At 37.7% G+C, this 18,581-nt stretch overlaps 1 protein-coding gene across 1 annotated transcript in view; it reads right to left on the minus strand.

Annotated features, from left to right (window-relative positions):
- LOC126811001 (uncharacterized) overlaps positions 1 to 17,551 on the minus strand; it is an 82,628-nt gene extending 65,077 nt beyond the window's left edge. Inside the window, exons 1-2 of the mRNA XM_050536460.2 lie at positions 17,243 to 17,551; positions 13,748 to 14,061 (exon numbers count right to left, since the gene is read on the minus strand). Coding sequence (XP_050392417.1) covers positions 13,748 to 13,864 — 117 coding nt within the window. The 5' untranslated portion in view covers positions 13,865 to 14,061; positions 17,243 to 17,551. The remainder of the gene's footprint in view (positions 1 to 13,747; positions 14,062 to 17,242) is intronic.
- Positions 17,552 to 18,581: the final 1,030 nt, after the last annotated feature.

Below are 18,581 nucleotides of genomic sequence, written 5' to 3' on the forward strand. Positions count from 1 at the left end.
TTCTGCACATGTAAAGGGAATTTGCTGAAGATTTCAGTCCAATTGATCCACTCTGAACAGAGAATTTAGGGCCTAGCCTCGATCATCATTACTAAAGTCTCGATTATCCATATTTGTATTTAATCATTTATCAATGAGCGTTGAGCAGCAGATCGGGTTTTAATCCAGTAAATAACACATGCTAGCGATGACATCGAGAGTTGGTGATGGTCTCGATAAGTTAATTAATGTCTAATTAAAATAATTTAGATAACATTTCAGGCCTATAAAGTAAGACCTGCAATTGGCAGATTTAGCTCTTGCATAATGTATGCTTCAGGGTTATTTACATGGGATCTCGGTTTTTCTCTCCATAAGAACGACTAGACGCTTTTCATTTCCAGATCCTCCATTCTGCACCAATGACACTCTGGAAAAATATCAGGGAACTTTCTTGGCCAACAACGGGAACGTACCCCGAACCTCCTGCGTACTGAACAGCGCCTTACTCACTGAGGCACCGTGACCCCCTTGAGCTTTCGAACAGTATATACTATAAGGTATGTAAGTGTAGGAATCTCTGTGTGATTGTCTGCGATATCACCTCGGTGGAAGCGGACGTAAAATACAACTAACTAACAACAACAGGAATCTCTGTGAAAAGGTTCGTAAAAAAGAAAAAAAAAACTATGACCGAAAAGACGGTCTTGTCTTCCTTCCTGATTCTTCCTGGGCTTCAACAGCCATAATATCCAATCAATATGGCCACGGGAAAAGTCAGATACATCGTACTAGGTTTATTTCTGCTGTGATGTGTATATGAAGTGTGAGCCGGGTTGTGTTTATATTAAATATACACTTACAGACAACATTGATTTTTATTTTAGAAAAAAAAAAATTAACTGTTTAACTTCCCACTCAAGAGAGAAATATTAGAAAATTTTCAAGAATAACAAATCAATCAAACAGAAGAAATTATCTGAATTTGTACACAGTATAGCTTAGCTGTGAACTTCTGCGAGAAAAGCGTCTGCCACATCTCACGATTCAGTTGAATTATGCCCCAATTTTCTTCGTGGATTTCAAAGAAAACTTTCAGACTTAAAGGGGCATTCCCAAATTTGGTTACTTTGAGTTATTTCGCTATTGATTACAGGTTGTAATAATGATAATAATACATGTGTGTATTTCCCCTTAGGAGAATGGCAGAAACCAATTTTACGAGTATAAAAGTGATCTAACTTGTCGTATTTTCAAAATCTAGAGAACAGCACTAGAGCCACATTTCTGTTTTGCGATGCGTTTTATGGGCGTTGTACCAAATATAAATTGGCATACAAATGCTGAAGGATGCACCCTTCTCTTAGCAATGCAGTAAAGTTATACAGCTATTACAACAAATTTCAACGATGGTAATTTAAAACGAGCAGACTAATACTTCAATATCAAAGAGAAATGAAATGAAATGAAATGGAGTTTAACGTCCTACTGTTCTGCTCCGAACTGGGCCAATGAAGACAGGCATACGCCATACAGTATGCTATGAGGGAATTTTGCCCGGGCAGCCGCACTATGGCCTGCTCTTATATCGAATTCCAACTGAGAAAGGAATCTTTAATGTGCACGCCAATGTATACACGGGACCTCGGTTTTTCGTAACCATCCGAACGACTAGACAGCTGTCCCTGTCGGATTTGTAGAGCAAATTCAGATTAATTTAATAGAAATTATTACATGCCAACTATGAAATATAAACTAGAAAGCAAATTTGGATTTGCTCCTGCCATGTAATAAAGGTATGTTGGGTTTTCATATAACTATAATCATCCTAAAAGAAACTCAACCTAATTTAATTTTGAAGAAATTAACTAATTATTTTAACACATTGAAAACCTCTTCCTTAGTATTGAATTCCATTTTGATTACTGGTTCCACATATCTGTACAACTTCAAGGAAATATTTCAATTATTTCCAGAGTCGAAGGTGTTTCTACAATGTACACAGACAAAAAAAAATCTCTCTTTCAATAGATCTAAAATGACCGAGGGTGGGGGCATGTGTGTGTGTGTGGGGGGGGGGGGACATGTTAGACACAATTCCTTGATAGGCATTTGCGAAAAGCGGTGATAATTTAAGCTAGTGTAAAATAAGAATAAGAGACGATATTATGTGAAAGACTTGTTAACATTAGAATTACTATCTATTATTGGTAATAACGAACCGTGTTAAACGCTATATTTAGCGCAAGCTAAAATAATATTCATGGCGATTGAGTTTCTTTCACGACCACAATAACTCTATGAATAAGATTTAATGAAGTCAGATGAACTGCATCAACTCAGCCAAAGAACAGTTAAACATCAATAGAATTTATTGATAACCCTAGCATTTCCTAGATCAAAGGGTTATTTCAGAATAATTAGTTAAGGGACTGCTAACTTAATAAACATTCCATGATAAGTGATAATTATTATAAGAAATAATTAATTACGAATAGAAACAAAGCATCTATAGCGATCCAGATCACGGATTCAGATCAACCCAATTTTTACATCCGGGTATTAAAGATATTTGAAGTGTACTATAAGAATCTAATATAAGAACGATTTGTCCTCGAGATTTCCATCTGGGTAACTTCTCATCTTCCTACTAGATAGTTAATTATGACCTTTATTGGCTCTAATAGTCACTTGACCGCTCTCCCAGACCACGTTTGGACATCAGTGGCATCGTTCATTGGAAGACAATCCCCTGTGACCATTTGTGTCTGATTAATACAACTCGATTTTCGGTTATCCTGCTTATGATTTTATTATAGTCTACAGCTAAAGAGATATAGATCTCTCTTTATGCGAGTCTAACTGAAAATGGTGATCGTGAGTAGACTTCTGAGGGTAAGAATGGTAGAAATCTAGAGAAATTCATTTAGGTTTATTTAGTGGAGACTATGAGAGAACAGCGACAGACATGTAAAGCTAGACGCACACGGGAGAAATTATGAACAATGGTTCGTCTCTGGGGAATTGATGAGGCGCAGAAGCGAAAGGGTAAAAGCTCCATATAACCAAACAGTTGATGAGATGTCGGGAATCATTTTATTTTACAGGCATGTCGATCGCCATTCAGGATATTGCCTTAAAAATGAAAATTTGGCGATATATTTGATCTGTCTATTGTCTATTAATCAAGCTTAGTATTGATATCTATTTCATGCAAAAGTAGTAATTTTTGTGGTTTCCATATATACTAAAAATGGCGGACACTATAAACATACTCGTTCCCTTGTTTTGGAATATTGTCCAAATAATTGGAAAGTGGTATCAAGTGTTCTAGAAAAGTATAAGTATAGACTACCATGCCTCGTGCATGATATGTCATTTTGTAGAGACGACAGTTTTCATTTTTGACTGGTTCGCTATGATCCTAAATCAGTAAAATGGTTTGGCTTTAAGGTTTGGTGTAATACCGGCTTTATTCAGCAAGTTTAAGTTTGTTTTCTGGTCTATCGAAATGTTGTCAGTATGTATTTGATGGTTCATTAATCAAAATCTACAGACATCGTGGCTAGAGGGACTTATTGATCTTATATTAAACAACTAACTGTCACATATCTGCACATAATCATATAAGTACTAAAGCAAAACTTGTATAATTAGAATCGTTGGGCCTGCTCTTTGACTGACAATGACACAATATTCTTTTTATGATTTCACACGGACTAGCTTAACTTACAAATTAGAAACGACAAAAACCCAAAAGACTAATATCATTTTCTAGTCATCATAGTTTAGAATTGTAAATCGTATCCTCAAATGTAATCAAATAGTTTTTTTAAATATTGTTTTATCTTCGGTGGATTGGCAACAATTTTCCGGGTGTTGTTATATGCGCCTCAGCAACGAGGAACTGATTGTCAGGGACTACTGGTCAATAATCGAAATTGATTTTTTAAAAGATGATATTCTAACATGTACGGTGCTGCTAAAATGGCGGTAATCAGTTCATGGAAATTGATTGATTTTGTTTTGAAATATATCTGTTTATGTATATGTTTTGTTCCTGAAATACGACCACACGAATCTGAAAATGAATTAATTGTTTCTTCTCCCACATATCAAATACAAAGCGCAGTTTCTTATTTACCTTACGACCAAAAGTGCTAATGTGATGTGTTCATTTAAATTACTTCTTAATATCATCGAAATCTGAAAAATATTGAAAGGTGGGAATCATTGACTTCTAATATCTTGAAATGACATAATCAGTGGGCAAAATCTGATATTTTGTGATGATTTATTTCAAATGTATATTGACTTCAAGAAAACAAGCCATTAATACATACTCCAATGATATATATTCGATCACAAATATAGATTTCCTTGCTTCGGGCTACGACTTACCAGGATCTTAAGATTGAAATCCTATTTAACTTACATCGTCAATAACATTATCAGAACCAAAAATCTGGATATTCTGGCATACTTTTAGAAAGCCAGGATTGTTATATATTGTATGGAATGGTTGACCTATCTCTGGGTGGTGTTAACACTTCAGTCTGGAACTTTTCAGTTTTCTTTCTGTATATTTTATCGAAACCCTCATTCTATCTCTACACTAAAACCAAACGTGTGTAAACGTAATTTCCGGACAAACGATGGTCTGAGTGAAAATGAAAAATAAAGATTAACGGAATGACAGAATGGTTTTCCAACACAACTTCACTCACAAGACTTCAATCAAACATGCTTATTATAGATGGCTTCCGCATCCACAGTAGGCATACTCATCCTATATAATAGGGATCATGAATCCAATTAAATGGATCGCCCGTCTCATAAAATCAGAACTTCCTCCAAAGAACCCAACTCATCTGTTAGTTCCTAAAAGGGAACTTCGCTCACAAGACCTTAACCGTATTGGGAGGCACAATCAATCCATGTCGACGATTGCTTCTAATAGATGAGTAATTCAAAGGATATTTTCAACATTAAAATTTTGTCACATATGTTAACGATACACTATGAATTTGAACAACAAACTACGTGTTATTTGTATCATATTATTCAAAGCAGTAATCTAATCAGATTTCGCACGCATCTAATTTGAATATGCATGAGGCAAATGTAAACAAGTCAAATTTATTTTTTTTATCGACCGCTAAAGATTTCCAAAAAAGCACCAATTCCTCTGTCAAACTGATCGTGCCTGCAAAGAACCAGGAGACAGGTTAATTCAGGTTCAAAATGAAGTTAAATGAAAGCTAAATTTGGGTACGACTCCTTTCAATGTGTGTCGCGTTTTCGTTGATCTTTAATCTTGGAAAACATAAACCGTTTCCTTTTTATTACACCTCAGGCGGCTAGAACTTAAATCAGTAACCTATATAAGTAGAGTAATTATGGCTAACTTGACAGCATCCTTCTGCTACGGTAGTCCATTTAACATTTAATGGGTTTTTGTCAAACACGTAGTCCTGAACTGTTGCCATTGTCTAAAATACTTAGTCAAACGACTCCTAGATTAAAAGAACTCACTCCCAAGACAAAGGGTCTAGAATAAGGCTTTCCCCACGGACCTCATAAATGTCCGAGGTTCAATAGTAGGTTATTAGTGTAAGCCGATTACGTATTAGCGCTGTAGACAGCCAAATCTACAAAAAGTGTAAAACCTATTTACGATTTAAAATATGAACGAGATAAGTATTAAGATTGTCTAGATGTTATATTTAAAATGTCAGATTTACTTCACACGGAAGTGATGTAAATGTTTTAATATGCCGGGATCTTAATTTCTGTCGACGCTTTAATTTACTGCATTTAAGAATATGATTAAAATGACAAAGCTACCCGATTACAAGATGAAAAAAATATATTTCATATATTGGTTGTTTGAAACTAATCAATAATAAAATGCACTTCACTATGTCTACATTTTCTTGCATAGACAGCGGAATATGAGCCAATGCAAATGGTGTTTAATGTATCATTCTGTTGGCTTAAATTATGTTTAAAGAGGTAAGATTTGTTTTTAGTTAAAAAATGAAAACGGAACCCATAGACATTTCCGGTGAAGAGGGTTAACAATAGTGATATTGGTATTCATTGATATTTTATCACTATCATAATGGATTTACGCAATTCCTTATTTTAGAATTTGTTTTTCAAAAACGATACATTTGGACTTCGGACATCTTAATTTATAGATCCAAGTTCCGAATTCTATTAGAAAGATTAATTTTACCCCCACCCCCTAAACAAATGGTAGCTGCGTGAACTACAATAGTAAATGAGAAGTGATATCAGATCTTCTAGATAATCGATGCTGTTTGTTTATAATATAGCATCGATTATGTAAATCAAACAGAATTACGGTTGTTTAACCGGATGATGGTTGCTTGTGTTAATAGAAAGTTTAAGCAAATATAATAATATACTAGCAGGATACCCGGCTTCGCTCGGGGGTCATAACTCCGAAACCGGAAGTGGTAGACTAACGCCACCTGGCCTATGTTACTCCCCGGTCCAAGCTACCCCTATACCCCAAATTTCAGACTCGGGGCAGACCTAGTGTAGCCGCCAACCCCGAACAGACAGACTTCGCTCGGGGGTCATAACTCCGAAACCGGAAGTGGTAGACTAACGCCACCTGGCCTATGTTACTCCCCGGTCCAAGCTACCCCTATACCTCAAATTTCAGACTCGGGGCAGACCTAGTGTAGCCGCCAACCCCGAACAGACCGGCTTCGCTCGGGGGTCATAACTCCGAAACCGGAAGTGGTAGACTAACGCCACCTGGCCTATATTACTCCCCGGTCCGAGCTACCCCTATACCCCAAATTTCAGACTCGGGGCAGACCTAGTGTAGCCGCCAACCCCGAACAGACAGACTTCGCTCGGGGGTCATAACTCCGAAACCGGAAGTGGTAGACTTACGCCACCTGGCCTATGTTACTCCCCGGTCCGACCTACCCCTATACCCCAAATTTCAGAGTCGGGGCAGAACTTGTGTAGCCGCCAACCCCGAACAGACCGGCTTCGCTCGGGGGTCATAACTCCGAAACCGGAAGTGGTAGACTAACGCCACCTGGCCTATGTTACTCCCCGGTCCGAGCTACCCCTATGGAGGCAGACCACCATTAATTTCCCCATTGACTTCAATGTTAATTCTGGCCTCTTTGCCCACCTCCAACTTTTCCCCAAATTTTCGTTGGGCTGAATGCTTTTCACTACAGACAGAGGAACAAATGGTCATGTCTTTGCACTAAAATTTGTATGAGGTTGACCACCAAAATTTTGAGATACACAAACTTGAAGAAGCATACTAAAAACATGTAACTAGTTGCCGTACATATCGCCGTAGCTAACCTGATAACCCTCTTATCCTTCCGCCTCAAAATCATGAATATTTACCAAAACCTGGCAGAAAATGTTAATTCAAACCCTCTTCGTCCATTCTAGACCAAAAAATCAACACAAATGGGCATGCAAAAGGGGAGAAAAGAAAGAGAGAGAGAATTGCTATAAATAGACGAACTACAATTCGTGGGTACCGAGATGATGAAATTTAATGGTGGTCTGCCTCCCTATACCCCAAATTTCAGACTCGGGGCAGATGTAGCCGCCAACCCCGAACAGACAGACTTCGCTCGGGGATCATAACTCCAAAACCGGAAGTGGTAGACTAACGCCACCTGGCCTATGTTACTCCCCGGTCCAAGCTACCCCTATACCCCAAATTTCAGACTCGGGGCAGACCTAGTGTAGCCGCCAACCCCGAACAGACCGGCTTCGCTCGGGGGTCATAACTCCGAAACCGGAAGTAGTAGACTAACGCCACCTGGCCTATGCTACTCCCCGGTCCGAGCTACCCCTATACCCCAAATTTCAGACTTGGGGCAGACCTAATGTAGCCGCCAACCCCGAACAGACAGACAGACAGACAGACAGACAGACAAACGACAGTCACAAATATATATATATATATAGATAGATACATGTATAGCAGACCAGTTGAACAGCCCTATCTTAAGGCTCGAAATAACACCACTCTAATTTTTCGTTGCTCCCCGGTCCGAGCTACCGCTATACCCCAAATTTCAGACTCGGGGCAGACCTAGTGTAGCCGCCAACCCCGAACAGACAGACTTCGCTCGGGGGTCATAACTCCGAAACCGGAAGTGGTAGACTAACGCCACCTGGCCTATATTACTCCCCGGTCCGAGCTACCACTATACCCAAAATTTCAGACTCGGGGCAGATGTAGCCGCCAATCCCGAACAGACAGACTTCGCTCGGGGGTCATAACTCCGAAACCGGAAGTGGTAGACTAACGCCACCTGGCCTATGTTACTCCCCGGTCCAAGCTACCCCTATACCCCAAATTTCAGACTCGGGGCAGACCTAGTGTAGCCGCCAACCCCGAACAGACCGGCTTCGCTCGGGGGTCATAACTCCGAAACCGGAAGTGGTAGACTAACGCCACCTGGCCTATGTTACTCCCCGGTCCGAGCTACCCCTATACCCCAAATTTCAGACTTGGGGCAGACCTAGTGTAGCCGCCAACCCCGAACAGACAGACAGACAGACAGACAGACAAACGACAGTCACAAATATATATATATATAGATAGATACATGTATAACAGTCCTATCTTAAGGCTCGAAATTTTCATTTTTCGTTCAATTATTATTTCTCTTCCCGTTTTAGTAGCCCAGTCGGGTAGAATAGAGGAACGTTAAACACCATTTCATTTCATTTATTTCTAGTAATACCAATGAGGAAGTAAATTGATTTATTTATAATGATTATTGATTTCAGATGACGGAATCACCAGATTCATGAAACGTAGTTTAAAAGTGATATTTTTGTTATATGTCCAAATTAGGGAATAAACACAACATAGAGAAAATATTAATGTGACATTCAATTCATTAATAAGAAAAGCTGGTATCACATAAATGTCTATTATGTCATGTTAAAATAATGTGTTTCGTCCATAATACAATAAAGCTGACAGAATAGTATGCCCGATCCCTCAGACTATAATAAAATATGTGGAAAGAATATTGGTCTGGACAAAATAGCGCCAACTGTGTGCAAGCACAGAATTTCTTCGCTTCGACTGCAACGGATATTGGTCAGGGACAAATTGGCGTTAATTATGTGCGTGGTAACTACTTACCCTACTCTTCGAGTACACGGTTTATGCAGTTGTGCCTCATGCTATGGGGGGTTGGATGGCCGAATGGTTAGCACGTGCGTGCTGTATCATAAAGCCTGGCATTGAGTCAACTGGCGTGGTTTCGAACGTGGCAAAATTAAACCATATGTTAGTCCCGAAATGACCTAGTTTGTGTCGAGTGGACGTTAACCCCCCCTCTCTCTCTCTCTCTCTCTCTCTCTCTCCTCTCTTTCTCTCTTATGCTATGTGTCCACGATCTGGTACGTGCAGATACGTTCAGATACGTTTCGATACAATCAACACGATTGCTAAGACGGACATCAATATATGATAAGACATGACAGGATCACCACGATTACTCCACGATTAAAACCAAGATTTCAATCGTGATAGTGGGAACCTAGCATTAATCAACCGGTTAACAATGCTATATGAAATCTATGCTATAGGCCTATATAAAGGAAAATAACTCTGTGTAAAATTGATGTTATAGAGCTTTCCATTAAAAACCTATACGGTATCGATAAAAAGAGAAATAGCCAGCTTTTACGTTTGCTTGACCAGTTCCAATGACCGATCAGGGCTGACCGACCGACCGACCGACTGATAAAGGTAACGACAACAAACTATATCAAAAACATATACATGTATAATGATTTTCAGGAACCTTGAGCATTACAGCCCTGCATCCAGAGTATTCAACCTTGTACGTTCGCCCAATAGATTGGCATCCAGATATTTCACGATACTGTACTAATCTGATCGGTCAATGTCCTTTTTCATAGACTAGACCGAATTCTGTTTTCTAACATCGAACCCAGAAGTATAAATATGTACAGGTTTAAAACACTTTCGTCGGATGTCTGGCTTCCATGAGACAAACTAAACATGTAAAGAACAGTGTATAGATAATATGAATCAATATTAATAAGCAAAGTAGATATTAAGAAGCATCATATTTATGTCACGGTGGTCCCTTTGAAGCTATGCTGATATAGTAAAAAGTTACCCTAAATATATTAATTACAGGAAGGCCACACCACATATAACAATAACTACAGAGAAACAAGCAAGACAGACACATAAAACAATGACAAAAACTGGACATTTGTCATGTCGGGAATCGAACCCGCGATATCCGCTGTGTAATCCATGCATACACTTCTACCGAAGGAGACAAAGTCAACAGGAATTTTATTTAAACTCGAAATAACACAGGACAGAGAGTAGACCATGAGTCATCATTTATACGAACAGTTGCAATTAGACTCTAGAATGTTCCAGTTTCGACCATGGTTTTCACCACTCGTCGTATTTGTTATGTGTACAAAAGCCATACGAGGACCAAGTAAATCGATTCGGGAATCAAACCGGGTATCGTTTAATACAAGGGGCTACAAAAGTCCATATATTCAAATACACAAAAGACTCGTTTTCCGGAAGCTGCTAAGCCAGAAACAAACATTGTATCTCAATGAAGGTAAATCACAGAAGTAAGCCTATATCATACACGGAAAGCGACCATATATGTCCATATTGAAATATATAAGTAAAGTAAGACTACTTTCTGAAAGACTTGATAAACCCGTTACTTTCTTATAACTTGTGGTACAAAGACGAATTCTCATAAAACTGTCGCCATGCCATAATAACTAACCTTGGTTGCTAACACTAACACGTAATATACTCTTAAAAAAGTAGGGGATATTGAAATGCAAATACCTATGCAGGTTGTGATATGATAAATAGTCATGGACACTTGACATGATTTGAGAGTATGTTCACAGATGAAGAACTTATAGCCCAACAGAACCACTGAGCTGCATGTGCAACACGCAATAGCGCCATACACGTGGGAGGGGTTCATTGTCAAATTTGACACTTCAAGGAAGGGTTGATGAAAACTGCCGCGTGCTAGTTTATCCTATCCATGTTTGCTTTCCTATCGGTTCTTACATAAGATTTACTGTTTAGCGTATCTTTGCTTTAGTGTGTTACGTTTAATTTGCAATGAGACTTTTTTAACATGATGAACGTGTACGTGCTATTGGCATGCTTCAAATGGGTTCTACACAGCGAGCAGTAGCCAACATGCTAAATGTATCACAGTCTGTGATCAGCAGACGGTAGAACCGGTACCAACAAACACACAATGTTGATGATAGACCTCGTTCAGGTCGTACTAGAGCCACTACACAAGCCCAGGATCGATACATTCGTACACAGGTCCTGCAAAATCGAGGACAAACGGCCAATCAGCTTTCTGTAAACTGGTACCAAGTTACAGGAATTCGAGTTACACCCCAACCGATTAGAAATCGACTACATGCAGCCCATTTGCATGCGCGACGACCGCGTGTTGTGCCTCCATTAACTCGCCAGCACATGGCAAACGGGCATCAATGGTGTAGACAGCGTAGAAATTGGGGTAATCGTCGATGGACGTGTGTTATGTTCTCAGATGAGTCCAGATATACTCCGAATTTCACCGATAGGCGTGCGCGCGTTTGGAGGCGTGTAAATGAGCGTCATGCTAACGTTAACGTCAGACAGCATGACAGATTCGGGCGTGGGTCTGTTATAATGTGGGGAGGAATCACCATGACTGACAGAACGGACTTGCATATTGTTTAAGGAAGAATCACAGGTGTGTACTACCGTGACCACATCCTGGCACCGATAGTTCTGCCCTTTGCTCAACGTGCAGGTCGACGTTTCATCTTTCAAGATGATAATGCCCGTGCCCACCGCGCTCGTGTCGTGAATGACCATCTCCAGCGTCACCATATTGTCCATATACCTTGGCCAGCCATGAGTCCTGACCTTTCCCCTATAGAGCATGTCTGGGACATGATCGGGAGACGTGTTCGTCGACGTCAACGCCAACACTGCAAGAATTGGCCGTGGCACTGCAAGAGGTGTGGGTCAGATTGTCCCAAATCGTGATTGGGCGGTTGATTAGGAGCATGCCACGACGAACTGCTGAATGTCTGAGGATTGGTGGAGCAATTACTCATTATTAAGACAAAAATCAAAAACGTCCATTTTCACTTTTGACAGTGTATCTCTTTGGGCGTGAAATGGGGCCGTCAGATAAGCTGCCCAGATAAACTGTTTATGTTCATGTGCAGGCAATTAGCCTTTTATTAACATACACTGGTTACCTCTAATAAAATCAGCAGTGCATTTCCGCAGTTTTGTATTGTTTCTGAATATCCCCTACTTTTTTTGAAGAGTATATATACATGTAGATATAGTCCACTGTATAATCTAGTTTCTAATAACAAATTCTAAGCACGACTCCTTGGTGTAATCATCCACACGGAATCTTTAATAATTAATATTGCAATCAGCTTTAAAAAAAATAGAAATAGAGGATCTCTTCAAAGTTATTTTTGCACTAAAGATGAACTTGCGTTGTTTATTTAGACGGATGTTAAAATCGTCCTATTGTTATTAAGGAGTAGATCCATGTATTGTAAGTGACGATGAAGTGACACCCTAGCTTATCTGGTAGGTCTTTTCCGGAACCTTAACATTCTAGAGTCTAATTCCCTTTTACATAGCCCCTCTCTTAATGTAAAACTGCGTTAGAAACAATATCCCCAATTTCGTGAGCACATCCAGACTACATCAATTATTGTGAAATAGACTTCCCCTGTTAGTATTACAAATTAAAAGCTCCATAAACCCCCCGTTTTCCTTAATTATCAAATATTAAAGACTTTTTAAAAGGTTTTATTAGAATTCCTAAGCTTAATCAAAACAAATGAATAAACGTGTGCTGTTGTATGTAATAAGATGGGACTAGGTTCCATGTTTACAATACATATATTTGTTTAATAAACCAGGGATTATAACCACCAGAGTCACAAGCTGAAATTCATATTAATACCTTATTTTTAAAAGAAATATTCCCTAAAAATGAAATTGCTTAAATGAAACGAGATCATATCATTTGTACACTTAAAAATGAATTCCACGCAAAACGTAAAAACGGCCTCCGAAATAAACTTTCTAAAAAGATAAGCAAATCCAGGCGTTGTCTAACCCTTGAACACCAAGACAACGTAGGTCGCTCGCATGCCAAAATGCATCACTGAAATTGATCAGTTAGCTCTACATATTTGTGTGCGTCATTTCTAAGTAGTAATAATGGCATTGCTGTTAAGAGAATGCTAGAATATCGCAAATTATTAGCTATGCAATCTTCCAAAATAAAAAAAATGAAATATCGGTGTATCAGAAAAAGTAAGCTTGATACACAACATTTCTATGTAATTGAAACAGCAGATCGACTTGGATTTCAGAAGTCGAACCTATATTGTAGAAGGTACCATCAGTGCAATAATCACCAGAAAAGTTACCCTATTCATGGAGTACTAACGAATTTATGTTTGGGAGCTGGGTCAGAATGTTTATGTTCCGTGAAGTAATCAACGAGTTGTATTAGCAAAGGGTATATATTGGTTGTTATCGGAATATTTCTCTTAATGTCTTTAACTACAAATACAGTATATGTTATATGCCAGAATGTGAATTAATATATGTAATTAAATAAGAAGTATATACATATAAATAACTCACCCTTTCTTGATGTGTCTGGCTTGAAGAGTTAACGTATCTCATGAGAACAATTAAGCCAAGACTGGTCACAATAAGAACCACAGAGCAGAACTTGGTCTTTGAACGTCTATTAAGCATTTCCACAATATTACTGCATCATGTGCCGTTGTCGTAGTAGTGATATCGTTAAAACACTGATCATTTCACTAATCGAATCGGCTAACTTCCATTATTCGCTTATAGACAACTCAATCAATTCTGTAATAATTTACACTCGATATATATATCATGGCATCGTCATTCTAATTCTGTATTCCACGTGTGGCATTTGTCCTCTGAAAATTAAAAATACATTTGTATTGCAATCCAAATAACTTTAGCTTCAATATATAATAGTGAAAAAATGATATTTTCATTGAGGATTTGTCAATACAGAAAGGTATTTGCAAACGACAAACAAGTTCAATTCCTCCAATATACACTTTCAGGACAGCTCTAGTACGTCGCATGGATATCAAAACGAATATAATTAGCAATGACTTTACATGTAGCTCCAATAGACAACAATGATAAAAATGATATTTTCATTGAGGATTTGTCAAAATAGAAAAGTGTATACAAACGACAAACAAGTCCAGTTCCCCGAATATACACTTCCAGACAGCTCTTGTGCGTCTCAAAATAATCAAATTACAGAACTTGTTCTGACGTTAATATATTTTTCAAGATGTCTATGTATGACAGGAAGAGCTTTTATATTACTAGTATTGTGATTTTCTTATTTAAAGCATCGAGTGGCGGCCGGTTACATCCCCTACTCAGACTTTGAAACAGGTACTTGTAAGGCTTAACACGCGACTGTAGAAAATCACAATGATGGCCACTGGCTCTTTTTTTAAATGCATCTTGACGCAAAACTGTTTCTGTTATAAATCTGTATAAGAGTCGCCGTATGGGAACAACGGTAATCATCTTGTTGAAAGGGTGTATTTTCAAGGATATTAGAATCAGAAATACATACGTTATAATTACAGCGCGACAAACTTGATGCCACCAGCAATGAAACTTGAAATAAAGTTAACACCATGTAATTTGGCCCTCTCTTATTATATCTCTTACATTTCTACCCTATTTCTAATTCTTCTTGAATGCTGGGTTACAGTAATTATTGAAGACACGATACGAAAAATGGCACTGGAACTATAGTGGCATAGATTAAATGGTTATTTCCCAAGATCTATCTTAGAGGTCCGATACGAGTCTTGTGTTTCACTGTTTTCTAGAATTACAAAAGAAATCGTCGTGCTGAGCCTAGAATCTCAAGTGATTGAAATACCCATCTACGAATGTTTTGTACATAAAAATATATTTCTTTATAAGCATTTGCTGTCGGCTTTTTTTTAGATTAGCTACTTATTGGATTAAATGGGGGGGGGGGCAATTACAAATTAAGAGAAACCTGTTCAACTGCAGGTGTGGTACCGTGCAGCACAGGGAACGCTTACTATGCACCCACTCCCGATCCATTCTCTCGGTTTGATAGTGTTTTATGACTTAGGTTTTTAGTTTACTGTTATCTGTGGTGCAGTTTCCCCAGCACTTACTATTAGTTAACCACCCACGTAGTTTCGTATATATGAAGGGAAAAACAGTTATTTTTTCCATGACCGAACATTACAGTCAAATTGTATTTTTTTTTTATTTATCGATTTTTCTTCATTTTAAAGCGCTTTACTTGTATTTATTTCCAGATTAGAAACCGGGATGGCATTGGCATTTAACCGGTATATCTGTTCAGGGGGGCCATTAAGCATGATTCTAGACTAAAACTCAGCTTAGTTTGCGACAAATACAACTAAAAGCTCATCAAAAACTGTCAAATACCTCGATTTATTTCATGAAAGCTACTAAATTACTGACAAGTTATTTCAAAAAAACAAATTTCTGTGTAGCGTTGAATTCTCCGAGGGGAAGTTTATTTTGTATGAGATGAAGATTACAGCAGATTAATCTTCGGTTATTACTCCAAGAACCAAATATCGTGTAATAGGTAATAACACTTTGTACAGCATGTTATTACTCGAATGTCAGCTAATAAATGAATTTTTTTTAACAAGAAAAGAAAATTTATTTGCAGTGTAAGGTAACATTTACTTCAACTTTATAAGCATGTTGACTTTGATCTAGAGAAATTCGCATAAAAAGAACTCAGTAAAATTCATCCTCTTCGCAGTGTTTCGGTTGAGAAATTGGCAATGTGTTGACGTTTCAGTGAGAGTAAACACTAGCTTTCTTTTTAAATGCATCTTGACGCAACAATGTTTCTGTTATAAATCTGTATTTGAGTCGCCGTACGGGAACAACGGTAATCATCTTGTTGAAATGATGTTATTTCAAGGGTATTAGAATCAGAAATACATACGTTATAATTACAGCGCAACAAACTTGATGCCACCAGCAATGAAACTTGGTCACAGACGTATATTTCATTGAAATAAAGTTAACACCATGTAATTTGGCCCTCTCTTATTATATCTCTTACATTTCTACCCTATTTCTAATTCTTCTTGAATGCTGGGTTACAGTAATTATTGAAGACACGATACGAAAAATGGCACTGGAACTATAGTGGCATAGATTAAATGGTTATTTCCCAAGATTTATCTTAGAGATCCGATACGAGTCTTGTGTTTCACTGTTTTCTAGAATTACGAAAGAATTGTCGTGCTGAGCCTAGACTATGGCTTTACGAAGTACGAAGTAACACAATTAAAAGAAATGCAAAACTGTCAAATACGCGAGATCAAATATATTATATAAACCTTTAATTAATCAACAGAGAAGATCGAGTAGAGTTTTTTCTCGGAAATAGTTCACGCTAGAATACTGCAAGATGATGTCTTGTGTTATTGTAAAAGAGATCTTTTAGAAAGAAATAATCAACATTGTGCGTTGTTCAAGTAACTTGTACATTCTACAGTGGACCGCCTCCAACCCTGTAAAACTGTCTTTTCAATGTTATTGTGTATTTTTCTAGTGATTCTAGAAGTAGCTAGGCTTCTTAAAGGTCCAAATCAAACCAAATTGACTTTAGTGATGGCTGTCGTACACGTAAAAGGAAGAACATGTACTTAAGGTATTTTCTAGAATCACTGACCCGCTGTTTATTCGTTAACACCCCGTATACAGCTAACAATGTTGTCATAATCTTGTATAATAATACAATGTCTCTTACCGAAATCAATCTTGGTTAGCATCCATTTTTTTTTATTAAGCTAACAACTAATAATGTACTAGAATCACGCCATAAATAAAAGGCTTCTATGAAATCGACAAATCTGATAAAATCTTTAAAGGTCTTTTATCACCAATTGAGTAATCGGACCAAAAGCAATATAACATTGGCAATATCTTAGTAGCTATTACAGTTACTTTAACATTCTCTCTAAAGAAACTACAGAAAGTAATTTGTAAGCAAAAACTGTAAGAAATCTAAAAGTTCTCGAAATTACTTACGTTTGTTTCTCTTTAAGAAAAGGCACCAGCTAAAATCATGTCCTATGAAATAGAGTTGTTGATTCGAGAAATCGTTTACCACATAATTTTCTCTAACTATATACCACTACACAACACTTAGTCTGTAAGTCCGACAGTCCTAGCTCAGTCCAGCTTCAATTTCGCTTCAGTATAATTACACTTTGGCTCGGTTTACCAATGATTGGATGAGCGGAAAGAAGTTCCTAGGGGAAACACGCGCTTTCATATTACCGTTGTGTGTGTGGGCAAATAGCGGCCAATAGTTGTCAGTGAGAAGGTTATAATGCACAACTAACTTCTACTCAATGACAGATATTATAAAAGAAAATAGCCTGCCGTCGGCACTTCATCATCTTCCAGGGATCATTCTATTTAAACTCTCACGTCTCCGTGTTCCTGCATATAAAACTGCATTTTAGAAAGAAGTTCAATGCTGCTAACTCATTGAAATCTTTAAACGAGTATGCATGATCTCTAAGGACATGGAACGTTATACTTAAAGGACATAACCCGCATTGCTAGTTTCAGCTATGTCAGTCGGTCATTCGTATTAGAGGAAAAGAAAGGGCATACTGAACGGGTCCTGAACGGTCGCCAAACAACCAAAATATTTTCAGTATTATCCTGAAGCCATCAACCCTAATTTACCATATGATGCAACACAGCTATCCGACGGACCATATATATTGATTTTGTAAATACTGTTAGTACAATTTTTCCCCGAACTTTATATTTCAAAATTGCAAATACATAAATATTTCCCTCAAAGATGTCCTCTCTGTATTCTGATCACAAGGCGATCATATATCATCATGGATTCTACTTTAACTACAAAGAAAATTAACTGCAATTCTTTTCACAATCTATATTTTTTTATAATTTCTCCTCAACCAATATGGATTTAGCCATATGTGGAAGTTCGGTTTTTTATGAACTACATTAGTCTACATTAAAGAGTAACATAGCATCGCCTCCAAACATGTATATATGCCATTACGTGATTCAAGATAAGAAAATATAAAAAAGTACAAGACATTTATGGTCAGATGAGAATAACCTTAAATCTAATTTCCGACAGAAAGCCATTTAAATTCTGTAAAGATGCTTTCTTCCAATGCTTCTCAATTCAATCTTTGCCACTTGAGAGCATTTTTATCTTCAATTGCAATACCATTAAAACCGACTTAAAGAAATAAAAAAATATTGGTAATGTTGAAAATTATCTCAATAAATTGTACCCTGTCTAATGCCACCTTTAATTTGGTTATCCTTTCATATCGATGTCGCCTTATTAGATCAGTACGGTGAAATAAATCTC

This window comes from Patella vulgata, chromosome 2, assembly GCF_932274485.2.
Source record: "Patella vulgata chromosome 2, xgPatVulg1.2, whole genome shotgun sequence".
Classification (NCBI taxonomy): Eukaryota; Metazoa; Mollusca; class Gastropoda; family Patellidae; genus Patella; species Patella vulgata.